General features: G+C 38.8%; 1 protein-coding gene across 4 annotated transcripts in view; it reads right to left on the bottom strand.

Moving 5' to 3' along the window:
• igsf21a (immunoglobin superfamily, member 21a) overlaps positions 1-17196 on the bottom strand; it is a 194242-nt gene that overhangs the window by 116720 nt on the left and 60326 nt on the right. For all 4 annotated transcript variants that reach the window (XM_085274826.1, XM_085274825.1, XM_085274827.1 and 1 more), the window contains one exon: positions 7576-7688. In XM_085274826.1, coding sequence (XP_085130952.1) covers positions 7576-7688 — 113 coding nt within the window. The remainder of the gene's footprint in view (positions 1-7575; positions 7689-17196) is intronic.

Genomic DNA, 17196 nt, shown 5'->3' with positions numbered 1-17196 from the left:
TTTCAAAACTTTCTCTCTAGAACTGAATATTGTCATATCTGTCATATGTTTTTGGACCCTTACGCCAAGTGAAGTCCAAAATCCTGGTGGTTTCGTCATCCTGCTCTCGTCCCTTGCTCCTACTTTGAGCACCACTTTTCTTTCCTTTCTTTTTCCTCTAGCTTGCTAAACATAATGTTTATTGTTGCTGTGCTTACAAACTCTTGTACAGCACAGCACATTTCCACAAATGACAAAGAGCAAGATCAGCAAGTATGAGTAATATACTTCTCAGCATGCCCCCTGCCATTCAATTTTCAATTCAATTCAATTCAATTTAATTTATATAGCGCCAAATCACAACAAAAGTCGCCTCCAAAAACCTTTTAGAAAAGGCAGCCAGTTTTGATCAAAGGAGTGTAAAAATATTGAATAAATATTTGCAGGTAAAATTAATTTCATAACAAAAAATAAATAAAGTTGCAACATAGAATTGAGACTTAGTTATGCAGATAGTTATGTCGACTGGGCTCAACCTACCTCCTGTGCAGCTGCCTTTGATTACACTATGGCTCATGACACACAGTGTTCAAAAAATGGTTATTAAGCTAATCAACAGTTTACAGAAAACCAGTGTTACAAGCTAATTATACTTAAAATCGCGTTTCATATTTTTGTTCTAACGTTGCACATTTATGGACAATTTGATGATTGCTTGCTAACAATTTGAAAACATTTCTGCCTTTATGCTTAGAAATTTCCTCTGCACAATAAAACTATAAAAGCCAAAGTACTGCAAGTATAAAGTTTCAGCTTTTTTTTAAACAAAAAAGTTGATAAAGTCTACAGGAATATTTGAATGGCAACCACAAGTTTCATAAAAAGCTCAACTTTGCTGGAGTTTGTGAAATCTAAATAAATCCATTTATTTCTGACCTCCAGACTTAAAAAACACAAGTTACATTTGGCAAAATAATCACCTCAACATTTGGAGATTAGATTCTAGTTTCTTGTGTAATTTGTTGTCAAAAAAGAATAGAATAATGTATACATTTTTAACATGAATAAAATGAAATCTCTTTGCGTACACTAATGATCTTGAATCGAAATATTCCACTAGATGGACACAGCTAATGATAGAAATTAGAGTAGCAGTTCAGCAAGCTGACAGGTCAGTGGTAAATTAGGGAAGCATTTTAGGGAAGATACTTGTGATGGTGAGAGAGAAGATCCCAGAAGAACTATGCCAAGGAGAGGGGAGGCTTGTGTAATGGGTAGAATGAGGGGTGAGTGGACAGGATAGAGACAGGTGATCCTGCTATTAAAATTACAAGGGGAATTCAACAGGCAGGCACAACTTGTTACACAACCACTAGTATGGTACCCATTGGGAGATGTCCCATATGTACTATATGTATTCATTAAAATGACATAAATTAAAGTAACTGCAGCATTAGATGAACTCGCAGAATTGTGTCAGCGCTCCAAAGAGGGCCCACCCATCATTACTATTACGTATGCTGTTAAAGCAGAAAAGAGAGCTTGATGGTATTACATATCCTCAGTTTTTAATCTGTGGCCTGCCAGCATTCACTACTCACTAAAAACATTCATGTGGCCTGTAGCGCATTATCGTACACACTTGAGAGGCTCTCATTTATTTGCTCTTGAAGCATTAGCTGCAGGGCTATAGCACATCCATTACTGAAGACTGGTTTTGCTCTCTTGCATTCAACACCCTGTTTGTGTCTGTCATCTTGAGTAAACTAAAATGAGAGTATTATAAGGGATTCTATCCATAAACGATCATTATTAAAGATACGAGTGGGAGGCATAAAAGGAAGCGGGGGTGAAAATGTTTTATTTAGCCTTTTTTTGATGATTGAAGTTGTTTTTGTGCCTGAAATCTATTTTCAACATCTAATTTTTTTCATGTCTACCTATCTGCATGTTTTTAATGGTGCATCGGAAAATCTACGCAACATGCATAATCAGGTAGACTCTGCAGACTCTAGGGAAATTACCTCAATGAGGGGAATATGGAGTTTTTAGAACTATTAGGCACCACTAACAATAGTGATAATATATTCACTGAAAAACTGGTATGATTAAGGGGAAGTATAACACCAACCAGCCTAATTAAACCACTTAATAAACTCCTGTCCTGAGACATAGTCTAAGACCAGAAGTCAGCCTAATAGATATAATAATTGAAAAAACAATAACATATGAATAAATGTGAATAAACAGTATCACTGATGCAGAAGCAGATAAATGCACATTTAAACAGAGAAGGTAATTTATATTAGGGAGGGTGGCAATGTGTTTGTTATTTTAAGAAGCTCTTCCATTAAAAGATCCCTGTTCATGAAATCAAGACAGGGCCCGGGATACTTGCAGAAGACTTTCTTAAGTTTAAGAGTTTTGCTTTCTTGTTGAATTAAGATATTAAAAATGTTGCATGTTTTGTCCTTTAGCCATAAAGAATTTTTCTCAAACTTAAATGATTTGATGTCATGTGAATAAACTTTATTATTAGGGGATAAGACAAATACAAAATATTTTATATAAAAGAAACACATAGCAATTCATATAAAATACATTTATTTTACCTTGCTGTATATACGGTTGAGAATTTGAGTTAGCATGCCTTGAAAGGTCCTCGAAAATAATGAGGTTCGTCTTTAACACAGGTATGCTAATAAGGCATGCTAATTCTGACTGTAGCGTGGAGGCGTTATGCTGAAAAAAAATCCTCAAGCAGAATATGATGTGACCTAATATCATAAATAAAAATAAGCTACCTTCAGCTGTTCCCTCTTCACAAAGGGTCATTACAGCAGATAGCTCCACATATTTCATTTACTTTTACAACACACGCTCTTCTTGACACGAACCCCAAGGGATTTGTGTTTCCTCCCATGATCAAAACGGTGAGCTTTCACTTGTTAGTGAAAAGTGTAAACCACCTCACTGTGGAGCCACTTAGCATCACAAATGAACATCAGTGAAATATTCAGCTTATTCAGGACTCCCTGTGATTGGCTGAGCTTTGATTACGAGTATTCCCAAGGTGAGTATCAACCCCAGTTTCATTTGAACAGGAGGTAAAATGGGAAGTCAACAGTATTTAGTCAAATAAAAGGCAGAGATTAAAGAAACTTTGGCAGCCAAGTGGGTAATTGATTTATAATTTATCAACGGTTGTGCTGAGCAGTGGCCTCCGGAGAGCTGAGGTTGATTTCTGTTGATTTCCCCATGAGAACACTTAATATGGGCAGCTCTTTTCTCTCAGTGGTTATTTAAAGTACAGCTATCAATAGACACTGCAGAAATCTGAAAGAATGTAAGCAATGCTCCCCAAATTCTGCTTGATTAAATTAAATTGTCACAGCAATGAAGGTGATCTATGATAGCAAGGTGAATGTGTAAAGTGCCATAAATCTCTTTGTCCTACCTTGAAAGGTCAGCATTTGCTCAGATGAGCCCAGAGATACTGTCTTATTCCACAATAATAAAAGTGAGAAAGCAGAAGCTGCTCAAAAGACACACTTCCTGCCTAAGCAATAAACTGCTGCTTGCTCATTAATGACTAGTGTTGCAGCTTAGGTTTGGGAAGGGGGGGGGGGGGGGGGTGAAACCAAGGTGAATATCACTACAATATCACTACAATGCTGTACTGTACATTACAGACTCTTCAAATACACTCAGAATGACCCAACAGAGACTGCATACCTCAGTAACAGAGTGGGGTTTTTGGATACTTTAAATTGTACAAATTCAAGCTCACATTTTTAATAACCAGTTTATTTGACAGATAAACAATAGTAAATGTGGACCCAGAGTACTGACTGTATCATTTAGGGGGATTTTTAACCTTTCCATTACACACTGTGTGGAAAATGTATCTCCTATGCCACATAATTAATATTATAGTTGCTCGCTTAAATATTTCATTTGAAGGACATTTTATCAGTTCTGTCCAGATTTGTACAGATAGAGGGATAGACATAATTTAAGGGGGGAAAAAATCCATAAAAATTATGCATTATAGGTTCAACTATCCTGACATCCATCTGTCCATTTATTTTTTGGGGCTATCCTGTGGGAGCAGCAGCCTAAGCAGAGGAACCCACATTTCCCTCTCCCCAGCCGCCAGCTGAATGTGTCCTGGGTCTCTCCAGTGTGTCCTGGGTCTGCACCGGGGCCTCCTTCTGGTGGGACATACAAGGCACACCTCACCCAAAGGGAGGTTACGTCTCATTCCTGCAACTTCCCACTCAGATGTGAACTGCACTAGTGTGAGCTGGAGGTCACTGCCTAATTAAGCCAACAGAACCACATTATCTACCAAAGAAGAAATTAGATTCTGAGGCCACCAAAGTAAAATGTTTCTTTCCATAAAAATTCTGAACAAAATTTGTGACAAAGGGCAGTCCTGGCAACAGTCCAACACCCACCTGGAACGTGTCTGACTTACTGCCAGCAACGTGGACAAAGCTCCTGCAACACTCGTACAGGGACCATATGGCTCGTAGCAACTGGCCAGACACCCAATACTGCCGAAGCACCCCCATAGGGGGATGCAGTTGAATGCCTTCTCCAAGTCCACAAAACACATATAGACTGTTTGGGCAAACTCCCACGCATCCTCAATTATCCTCGAGAAGATAAAGAGCTCAGTGTTCCATGACTAAGACAAAAACTGAGGTTCAACTAACGGAAGAACTCAATTCCGGCACCCTGGTACACCCAGCAAGGGTGAGGAGTGTGATACCCTGTAGTTGGAGCACACCCTGTGCCCCCCCTATTAAAAAAGGGAACCACCACCCCAGGCACTGTCCCAGATGTCCACACAATGTTGCAGAGGTGTGTCAACCAAGACAGCCCTACAACATTCAGAGCCTTTAGGAACTCAGGGTGAGCCTTGTCCACCCTAGGGCCTGGCCACCAAGGAGCTGTTTAACTACCTCAGTGACCTTGCCCTCAGTGATGGGCGAGTCATCCTCCTTGTCCGTGGACTCTCCTTCCAATCCCTTTGTCAGTGGGATTAATAGGTTCTCGAAGTGTTCCTTCCAAACTTCAACTATATACTCAGTTTAAGTCAGTAGCACTCCACCTCCAATGACCACCGCTTTCCCCTCCTGAGTGTTTGCCAGAATTGCTTTGAGGCAATCCGAACGGCTTTTTTCATGGCCTACCCAAAATTCTCCCACACCCGAGTTGTTACTTCAGCTACCACCTAAACTCGTTCCATCAGCTGGCTCCGAAATACCACAGGCAAACCAAGCCTGATAGGACTCCTTCTTCAGCTTGACACTGTCCACCATCTGGTTCAGAGATTACCAGCACAACAGGCACCAGCCACGTTGTGGCCACAGTTCCTTGTAGCTTCCTCTGCAATGGAGGTGCAGAACACGGCCCACTTGGACTCAGTGTCTCTAGGCTCCCTTGGAATAATTCCAAAGTTTTGAAGGTGTGGGTAGTTCAAGATCTTGCCTCTGCCTGACGTTCCCAGTGTACTCTCACTATACGTTTAGGTGGAGGATGCTGGAGAGACCACATCCAACTCACCACCAGGTGAGTTGAAAGCTCCGCTCCTCTCTTCACCTAAGTGGCCAGAATATACGGCGGCAGATACAATGATACCATTGCAAAATCGATCATCGACCTCCAAACGAGAGTGACCTGGTGCTACTTGGACATCCTTTTGTTGGAACATGGTGTTCATTATGGACAATCTGTGGTTTACACAGAAGTCCAATAACAAAACGTCACTCAGGTTCAGATCAGGCAGGATGTTCCTCCCAATCACACCCCTGGAGGTCTCATTGTCATTGCCCATGTGACCACTGAAGTCTTACAGTAGGACGAGGGAGTCACCAGACGGAGCACCGTCAAGCACCCCACTCACTGATCCAAATAAAACTCGGTACTCTGAACTATCATTTGGTGCATATGTGCAAACAGTCAGGACCTGTTCCCCAACCTGATGGTGTAGAAAAGCAACCCTTTTGTTCACCACAAGCCCAGGGGATACAAGAGTGCCCACCCCTTCCCGTTGCCTTTTACCAAGGGCAATTCCAGACTGGATCAGAGTCCAACAGGTCTCTCTGGACTGGTTCCAGAAACCAAGTTTGGGGTGAGTCAAACTAAATAGCCTGTATCGCTCAACCTGAATTACTACCTCAGGCTCCTTCCTGAGCAGAGAGGTGACGTGTCAGAATTGCAAACCTCTATACCAGGGGATGGGACCGCCAGGGGCTACACCCCTGACTACTGCCTGACACACATTGCACCAGGCCCCTATGGTGCTTCTTGCAGCTGGTGGGCCTACAGGAGGGTGAGTCCATGGCACATCTCAAGGCTGCACCCAGTTGGGCAAACTATATTGACATTTAGTTAAATATTGCTTAAGCTTAGGAAATGCTTTATACATATATTTTCCTATAGTCAGTACAACAACTCTAGTGTTGACATCTTTAATTTTCAGACGTTGAGCTTACAAGAATCCATCATTTTCTATTAGTACATACAACGCTGTCTCTTGGAAATGCTGTTTATTTGCAGCTTATGGTGAGCGGCCTAACCTTTAACTCATTCACTGCCAGCCATTGGCAGTGAATGAGTTAAACCCATTGACTCATTCACTGCAATTGACGGCTATAGACGTCAATGGCAGTGAATGAGTTAACTGTAAATTCAGTAGAATCCTCCTTAAAGCAAGACCTATTTTAAATAAAGTGAAGGGAGTCGTGCTCATACAATAATAACGGCATCCCCCTGCATTTGTTTTGAAAACAGATCAGTCATTAAAGTGCATCAAAGACACCATAAATGACACAATGCAGAGCAATAATGCATTTTAATGAAGACCCTCAAGCTAGAATGATAAGATTTCAGGGTCTGCAATTTGCCTGTACTGCATTATACAAAATCCGATCACCAGAAAAGTCATTAATGTAAAAAGTCGGACACTTTCACAAAGCAAATCTGTATAGCTCTCAAGAATTACTGGAGAGTTTTTGGCTTAAAGAAAAATGGTCGGGCAAGAATGTGATGGCGGCAGCTGCTACTGCTTTCCATTTTAAGTGCTTATCAGTGACTCACTTGAAGTGAGACAAATTTCATCTCTTTCAACTGTAACATTTTGCAGATTTGCTTTACTTCAATACAGAACTTTAAAACATATAAACCATTATAGTGGACATACAAGGGGTTTTTGTTTTTTCTCCTTCAACAGCTACCTAATTATAAGCAGCACTTAGGCAGTGTATCACACCAACTGGGATTTTAATAACTGTTGAGTCACCAGCTGTGAACTATTAAGAAATGATGGTGATGACCACCAGATTGAGAAATCAAATTCTGAGCAACATCCAGTGATGCCTCTCATACAGCTGGCTCAAATCATAGCTTGTTTTCTAACAACTGCGGTTTGACAGCACATGGTTGTTCTAACACAGCCATAAACCTGTGATGTGACTACTGGCATTGACCTCCTTGAAATGACAAATGGCTAGAAATAACACAAACAAATGCTCCAGAAAGCAACTCATGCTTAATGGCTTTGAAACTGTAGAAAGGTTTACTCACCCTATACCAAACAATCTCACGCAGCCTTCCATCAGTTTTGAAGTTACACTTGAGAGTAACAGTCTCACCAACAACAACAGGAGGCAGGGGCTCTATGGAAACTGTCAAATATCCTGAAAAAAGAGAATGGAAACAAAAACTTTTAGTACAGTAACATACGATAACTACACCTTTTCTGAAACAGTATATAATTTAGTGGTTCTTTTCTTCTTCTTTTTTCTTTAGAAAAGAACTCAGTAGTGTAGAATTAATAGATTCACTCTGGGGGAAAAAGTCATGTTTTATCCTATACAGAGAAAAGAACATGTTACCATGCATCCCTTCATTGATAGTTACATAAGTCACGGGTTTACAGATTAAATCAAACAAATGAGCTACAGTGCAACTTCTTTTAACTGACTTACCATACTACAGGTTTGCCAAGAAGTTGTCTATTTGATTCTTGCATTAGTATTTTCATTGGATTTATCCAGCACATTTGGTTGTGCAATGTGTTTTAAGCTTTTCACCAGTTATTTTTTTAAGTTGTTTGCCCTTGAATACACATCCTCCTTCAACCTCTAATAGAAGCAAAGCTATTTCAGCAGCATCATGACAATGAATAGTTGGTAAAGAACATGATGGAAAATGTCAGGCACAACATGGGCAATGCTGCCATTGCTTCTGATAGGGCGGGCTGATAATCCATATACAATAAAGTTTTTTTCTTACACTTCAGAATCACAAAATATACTATCTAATTTGTTCCATGCAGTATGCAACCTCAAGCTGCCTAAATTTATTGTAATTGAAGATTAAATGAAAGCTGCTGTGATAAAAAGTCAACAACACACAACAAAAAAAAGCTACGTACACACAGAAAAACAACAAACGCAAAACGAGAAAAATCTAAGAAAAAGTAACTGCCAAATACAAGGTCAAACTCTTCAGAGATGAATGCTTTATTGTGCCTGATCATCAGCCCTTTGCGCACAAAAAAAAAAATCACACAGAGCTGCAGTTTCACAATTCAACACTCACACACACACACACGGTGATAACAGAACAGCACATCAGCATACGTGAGATTATATCGCCCAAATAAAAATGGAGTGATACAAAGGCAATTACCTGGTGATAATGAGAAGACCTGAGAAAAAATAAATACATCCAAAAACTGTCGGGGGGTGGGAGACTAACGACTGAAGGAAAGGATATTTGTACTAAAAGGGTTAACTGAATCAAAAAGAATTTATTATAGCTATATACAATCCTAAAAGATATAGTATTTAGTTTATGCATTAGCAATAATCTCTTTACATCTGGCTAAGGCAAAATGAAGCAGTTAGTAGGCTCATTTCCAATGACAGACAAGCTACCCTCTGCTCAACATATCACCAGCGTCAGCACATCCAGTATTTAATGAGGGAATTATATCTCAGAAAACAGATGGATATAAAAGTGAAAATATAAAACTGAATAAAATGGCACTTAATGGCCAATATTTCTATATAATATTGACACACTGACATAACTAACAGCATATTAAGGACATTAGTGTTTTACAGAATTCTCCAGGTGATCAGTGTAAGAAATGGACAACTGCAGAGACGTGTAGCATGAACAGTCCACCGTAGGTACCTAATTATAGGATGAAAAAGCACTTTTTGTGCTTCCGTGCTGGGAAAATAGTGATCAGAGGCAGAATGTTTTTTCAATATCCATCTCACTCACTTGTGAGTATATCTCAGAAATCCATTTCATTTTTAAGGACTACACATAAATATGCTCACGGTCTTGTGCAAAGAATGTAATTTTGTCATATCACCTCCACCGGTCACGACAGATGGCCACCCCCTCCCTTAACCTGGTTCTGCCACAATGGAAATTTAGATATTTAGAACTGATTTATAAAATGATGATTGTTTCTCCGAGGATGTTAAAGGTGGTAAGTAAATGACATTCACAAATATAAGTGAAATTCACAACCACCAGACATTGCATTAAGACCATAAAGCATATCAAACTAAAACCAAAACAAATAGACATGTCAGCCATGCCTCCACTTGCTTTTGGTATATCATCTGCCAGAAAGCTTAGGGACACTACAGCCAAAGAAAAGAAAAAAGAAATCTCCTGCCAAAACCATCACAACCATTAGCCCACACTAGCATTATAAAATATCATACACTGAATGGCCATAACACAATACAATAAGCCAACTGATTTTAGGCCCACCATTGTGATGAGAGTCTTTACTGCTGTTCTGCTGCTCTCCTCTGGTTTATACACAATGAAGAAAACAAGGGAGAGCAGTTCACACTGAGCTGAAATTAAACAAGTGTACATAAATTAAAATAAATAAATTTCCTTTTTAATATTTAGATTTTTTGGGTGCGCTGACTCTAGTACGAACTCTACCATCTCCCTGCTATTTTCTGCAACCTTTTGTAAATACCAGAAGAGCAAGATACTGAACAGAGAAGCTCTGACTACAACACACACAGAGGAGTATTTCATTTTCTATAGTACACTGCCTGGCTTTTTTGTTTTATTCTATGATGAACCAAATGTTTTCAATTTGCCAAAACTCTAAACTGCAGAGTTTTTTAGGCCAGTTCAAAAACTCAACTACTATGAAATCCGGCCGTTGTAATAGATGCAATACACAGTTTACCGTTCCCTTCCCTGAATAAGACATCATACATGGTAGCATATGTTGCTCTAAAACTTTTCAGAACAGTCTAGTCTGGAGGACCCGGTGTCCATTTTTTAAAAACAGCATTTAAATTTTTTGATTTTTCTGACCACAGAACAGCTTATCACTTTGTCTCAGTCCATTTTAAATGGGCTATGTCCCAGAGAAGACAGCAGCATTTCTGGATGTTCTTTTTCTCTGCATAATAGCTTTAACCTGCATTTGTGAATGGCACAGTGAACTGCATTCACAGGCAGTAATTTCTGGAAGTATTCCTGAGCTCTTGCAGTGATTTCCATCACAGAATCATGACTGATTTTAATGTGATGTTGGGCCCAGAGATCACTGATTTTTGGCCTTGACCCTTGAGGATGGAGATTGCTCCAGATTCTTGCATACTTTTGATATTATGTACTGTACTTGATTAGATATTTCTTCACAATTTTTACAATTTCACAATGAGCAACATTATTCTGAAATGGTTTGCAGCTGGCAGATGCTGTTTTCGCAGACTGATTAACCTTGTCCATCTTTAAGAAACCCTGCCTCCCTGAATGCCTTTTTGTTCTCCAATCAAGTTACTGACCTGTTGCCAGTTAAACCAATTAGCTTCAAAATATTTCTTTTTAGTACCAATTACCTTCCCAGTCTTTTGTTATGTTCCAACATTTGTGAGTTCTACTGTCAAAATCAACATGAGCTAATATTTTATTCTTAAAATAGTACGCTTTCTCAATTTGATATAGTTTCTCATACTGTGAATAAAAGTACGGGTTTATGAGACTTCGAGTCTTTATTTTATGTCTTGATTTAGATTGTAAACAACCTTCAAACTGTGTATCCATTAAAGAAACTGTCATGGAAGTCAAATTACATCATATATAAGCCAACATGACACAACCAACATGATAGGATGAACACGGGGACATTATAGGTGAGCCATGTGTTTCAGTAATTCTGTGCAAAACTTTACTAGAAATCCTTGGTTCTTGGTGGCATACTCGTGTTCTCCTCCAATATAGAGTCATGTGAAAAGAAAGAACAACCTTACTGCTTTCACAGGAGTTAAGAGGGAAAGTAGCAGCGTGGTACCCGTGGTAAGTCTTTAAGAGAGCTGTGCATAAACAAATACCCACAAACTTGAATAGACTGAAGAGGAGTAAAGAAGACTGAATCAAAATTCAAGCAGAGTGAGGTGAGACTGATAAGGTCACACAGAAAACAATTATTTCAAGTTATTTCTGCTAGATGTGCTACAGGATATTCAAACATGCGGTGTCCTTAGTTTTTCATAGGACTACATAGAGTCCTGTTTTCTTTTTACGTTTGTTTCATGTGACTGTAGTTGCTATCTTGTTCACCATGATTCACCTCAGCTTGTTTGCCACAGTTTAGATGACAACGTGATAATCTTTCGAGTATTCCTTTGATAAAACTACACTGCATCTCACTACTTCTCCAAAAAGCATAATTGCTCTAAAACACTATCTCGAACACTGGAAAACATGAATTCCTATAAATATGTAATAGGTAATAGGTAAAAGTACATAAAACTGACATACGTATAGTACATTAAAGAAATGTAAGATGTATCGTCACTGGTAGACTCAGCTGTCTCGCATGTCAGTGCACCTAGATATGCTTATTAAGGAATCTTAATTTAATCAGCAGGCTGAAGAGACCTTCTCTCCAGAGTCAAATTGAATGGATAAACCTTTTCTGGGACTGCATGTCATTAACACAGAGCTGATGCTCTTACGGAAAATCCTCACCACTTACTATGAACCCACAAGAGGAGCAGGCTAGCCTTGTAAATGTCTCTGTGCGAGTTTTTCAGTGAGGTGGCGTAAATGCATATTCAAAAAATAAAAAATAACAATCATAATTCTGTGGAATGTAGTGTTAGTCATTTGACAGGAGACAAGTGTGTGTCTTGCCTTCAGTAATGGACATATTTAGTTGCAAGTGATAAATGGTGGTTCTTTTTTGTGGTTGCAGGGATTAATTGTGAACAATTCACTGACTATGTGGCACAGAAAAAGAAAGTAGCATAGCCACGGACATAAAAATGCTGCAAAGCATATGGAGAGGGATGAAAAAATTTTAAAAGAGCACATTACATGGGTTATGCACTCGTACCGGAGAAGTCACATTTCATATAATCCCTATGAGAAACTGGAGCAGTTTCAGTCTGAACACACCAAGACACGAAGGCACAATTCCCATGCAATTAAATGACTTCATCAGTTAAACACATTTTATTTACCCATTCTCACTTGAAAGTGTTCCAGCAAAGCTACATCCCTTGTTGTAATTGATGTTGTAGTTAAAATGCAGACTATGAGGAAAATTCACAGAGCGAAAACTCTACAGTGCTAATTCACTTTGAGAATACAAACCCACAATGGCAAGTTTTTTTTTGTTTTAGTTTTTTTCTTAACCACCCATGAGATAAATTCACAAAACATTTCAATTTTGTGATTGTTTAGACAGCTGTCTTCAAAACCATATCTGCTCTGAGTGGGCATACAAGTCTCCAATCAGCCGTTGTCCATACAAAGAAACACTTAATATAAAATCTGCAGCACATTTTCTCTGCAGTTTTTCGTGCTTTTATGATTCCACTATATTTCAGTTTCCACTGCTATTGCTTTTATTGAAGCAAAACATATGCCTCACTCTAACCCAACTTACCAATTATGAGTCTGTTCTCACAATCAGACTCATGTTACTGTGGGAATGAGAACATGGGTCTATTTTCATTCCCACAGTGTCAAACACTGCTGTTCAGTCAAAGCCAATAGCATCTCAGAGATACCCACAAGATGTTCTTTTTAACGCTGTGGGTACCGCTATCATATAATGTGGTATTTAAAACAAACCATGATTTTTCTTTTCTAAATCTAAGTAGGCAGTTAAAGTACATGTCTAGCTATTTTATTCCTTCAGTGTGGCGATAAAAGATGTATTTTTGAAAAAATTGGGGGGAAAAAATCTAGGAGATCATTAGTTCTATGCTGATTTTCTTCATTTAAAAAACCTTCATACCAACATTTCTCTTACCAATTAGGTATGTGATCACCTGTGTATACGTTCACATTTTATAAATGATAAATTGGAATGTGGCCTTGAATGTGTTGGTAAAAGCATTAACATTAAAAAGTGTGGTTTGATGACTGGATAGTGATTGTCAATTTACAGCCTGCTTCACCTATATAAGACATAGTATGGCCTCCATCCCTTTCCTGGTTAAATCTTTCAGTGCTACCTGGGGGTGGAGTTTTACTATTAAGGAGAAGGCATGCTATCTGGATATTTGGATATCCATCTAAAAGAGGCCGGGCATTCAATTATAATTCATTTGGAGCTGAATATTAATGCTGATGATATTTTATTTTTGTATTTTTTTAAAGTCAGCATTCAAAATATCGGATGACATTTTGAATGTGCACGGATTAATTCCCATACCCATAAATCCCAGTATTTAATCCACTACATGGTTGTAGTTACTACTATACAGTCGATACCATTTATTCAGTTCATTTATTTAAATTATATTTTGAATATTTTAATACACGAGACCTCACATAAGTCAAACGTGTTTAATAATGCAATGATATGCTGTATTAAACAGTTATTGATCCAGAGTTATTTCGCTGCTTTGAAAATTTTTAACCTTACGTGGATGTCACATCACTTGATCCGTCTATCAGGTGAATACTGGTGTGTATATACATATATATATTAGAAGTTGTGCCATGCATTATGAACATCCTCACTTTAGCTGTATTTACATTCAAAGGTAGGGAGACTCTTTTTCACGTGGGATTTTTTTTTTGTGCGTTTCTGCTTTTTTGTGCTGCACAATATTGAACCTTTCAGCGATATTTGGCACTGCCTCTAAAGGAAGTCTCAGATATATTGCTAACGGTGCTCACAGCCACCTATCCATAACCTTTATCTGCATGAATCTGACACACCGCTAGGCCTGAAATCCAATACTCCCAAACCACAGCAGTGACTGTCACATGGTGGCTAGAACCAACAGAGCTTGTGTTGCAAATAGTTCCAATTAGTGAGAGGAGAGACTGAAGAAATGTGAACGGACATTTAAAACACACTTGATCAAAGAAAAATGTTCAGCACCCTTTGAGAAACTAACTGCTTTAAGGGGAGATAATTTATTATGACTGATCGTGAGGTTAAGCCCATTGTTCTACAAAAAGAACATCCAGAAAATCCTTGAAATTACCGGTTGAAACTAAAAAGTGTTTGCCAATGAAGAAAAATACTAGCAGATCCCTGTAAGAGCACATAGGCAAGTGTGGAGTGGCCAAAGAGTGCATGGCATTTAATTGGCTCATATTAGCTGGTTGTGGAGGCAGACAAGGCCTCCGGCTTGTCTTAATCCATCAGAGGCGCTGTTGGCACAAAATCTAATGAGGGCTGCAAACTATGCTTTCTCCCATTAATAACAGCAATTTGCCAAGATGCAATGAGAAAACAAAACACAGCCAATGATGGACCGGCCCAAAATGTGCCTGTTATTGTGCTCTGTGATTTATGGCTATGGCCTACCTTTGCTTAGATGTCAGTGCGACTTAATGTATGAGAAAAATGGATGACTAAGTTTCTCAGAGCGCCTCCTCAACTGTGCCTCCAAGCAATGTAAACAAACAGAACTGATCTGGAGTGTCGAAAGCATGTTTGAGGTGATCACTTCCAGAAAATGAATATGTGGGATATAATATGGCAATTTTAGTGGGATTTTAGCAAGGATTGGGGATTGATTTAACAGACTGTATTGGAACAACAAAATATTTTACACCATCACACACATATTCAAGTGTAATTAAACACATAAAATATGCCATGTAAGAGAGTCAGCTATAAATGTCTACAAATGTGGACTCATCTGGTAATCGGTCGATTCATCTGCTAACTGCATTTCTAAAATTATGCGCTGGATTTGAAGGCAGTGGTTCAAAGCTTGTGGGCAGTGATGTGTTTTTAATAGGACGGAAGGCTCCTTAGAAAATGTCATGACTGATATGTGTTTTACAATGTACTGCTAGCAACAAATACATTTGTAATATCTGCGTTTAATCACTGTTCTTGTAGGTTTGTCCAAAAAGGAGTATACTTTCATCAAAGATTAAAAATGCAGATAAATATCAGAAAAAAATAACCTTTTCCCCACATCATTTTTATAACACAGACAAGCTAATATACTAATATAATAATAAAAAAATACAAATTATACAATAATATTTTTTTGTTTTAAGAAAATGGTTTCTTACAGTCATTTTTGAACCTTTCAAACAACACAAAAAAGGTTATGGCTCTGGTTATATATATATTTTCTCTTTTTGTCTCTCATTTTGTTTCCCTGGTTGTCCCTCTATGTCTAAGTCACTTCCTTCTCCTTCCTTTCCTGCGCATACCATCAGCATGCTTAGTTGTAGATCATCAACCCATCTGCAGCAGCAAATCTATACCAGCTCTCCGGTCACTCTCTGCTAGATTGTTCTGCATAAAACAGGTTACTTTTAGGTCTCCTTGCCTCATTGTGCTGCGTAGTTAACTCCCCATGTTTTTGTTTTGTAATATTATTCTCCTGTGCTTAGATCCACCACCTCATCACCTGTCAAACCAACTCTGTTTCACTCCTCTTCTTGCCTACGGCTCCATTCACTAGCCTGACCCGCTCTCCACCTGTCAACCACACCAAACCCCTTGGTCACCTGTCTGCCAGTGTACAAGCTTTCAACGCTCCCATCTTACAACCCCTTATTAGCTACCTGTGTCAGCTTGTTCAAACACCAACAGCATTCTTGTGTCTGCTTGCTCCACTTTCTTAACTGCGCTCTCCTTACTCCAGTAACCTTAAACGGATGTAACGTCTGTGTTTCCTTACAAGTGACTCGTATCATGAGAAATACTAAACATCTAAATTAAAAATATGAATTTGTATGCAAATAATGTGTATCCGTACCTTAATCTTAGAGTAGTGTTTTTTTTTATGTACATCTCTGGCAATCAAAACATTTCAAGCAGAACGCACCGAGCAGCCAAGCGATTTGTCTGACAGCTTGTGGTGCCTTATTATTCTCTGTTGTTAAGCTGTATCTACCTTGGGTGCTGCATCCCCCAGATTTCACAAATGTCATGGTGTCAAAACCAAACATGATGGCCCCAACTACCAAAACAAGGTTGTGAGAAATTGGCTTTTCCTTTTAACTATACTTATTTTTCAACATTCACAGATACCCATGCAGTAGATTCAAGACAGAAAAATAAGCTATTTTACCCTACATTACTGAATCTTATCCTATTGAGTGCAACAGATTAACAATAAACAATAGAGTTTGTCCAATTCATTAGAAAATACTCAAAAATACTTATTGTTTTTCTTTTTTTTACTCCATCTTTAAATTTAACATATTTACGAGGCTGGTAGTCAGCATGGATGAATGAATGCTGCAGTGAAGAATGTTCAACACACCTCAGGTGGTGATTTGTAACTGTACATGCAAGCTGAGCTCAGGAAGCGTTGCGTAGCGGGAGAAGCTCGATGACTGGATGTTGATTTATTCTTGCCAAGAACACAATCTGTGACCATGCGGAAGGTCTTCTTTTGCTAACAGAAATCTGGGAGTTGATTTTTTCAGTCAGTGATTTACTGTTTAATGATATGCCTAAGCTTCAAGAGTGTCAGCACTTGGTAGATGTAATCCCACCTCCCCATGCTCTTCTACACCCATCCACACACACACACACACACACACACACACACACACACACACACACACACACACACACAAAGCCCATATTGCTCACAATGAGCCATGTCAGTGGGTCCTCATTCTGAATGGCCTCAGGCCTGTGGAATTATTATGTCATTGGTAAGCAGAGTTGAAGCTAGAGAGGAAATATAGCCAGTC

The sequence above is a fragment of the Mchenga conophoros genome, linkage group LG5 (assembly GCF_057382185.1).
Source record: "Mchenga conophoros isolate Kocher_MC1m ecotype Shallow Benthic linkage group LG5, M_conophoros_male_GT1.1, whole genome shotgun sequence".
In the NCBI taxonomy this organism is placed as follows: domain Eukaryota; kingdom Metazoa; phylum Chordata; class Actinopteri; order Cichliformes; family Cichlidae; genus Mchenga; species Mchenga conophoros.
This window is presented reverse-complemented; position numbering and strand designations above follow the sequence as displayed.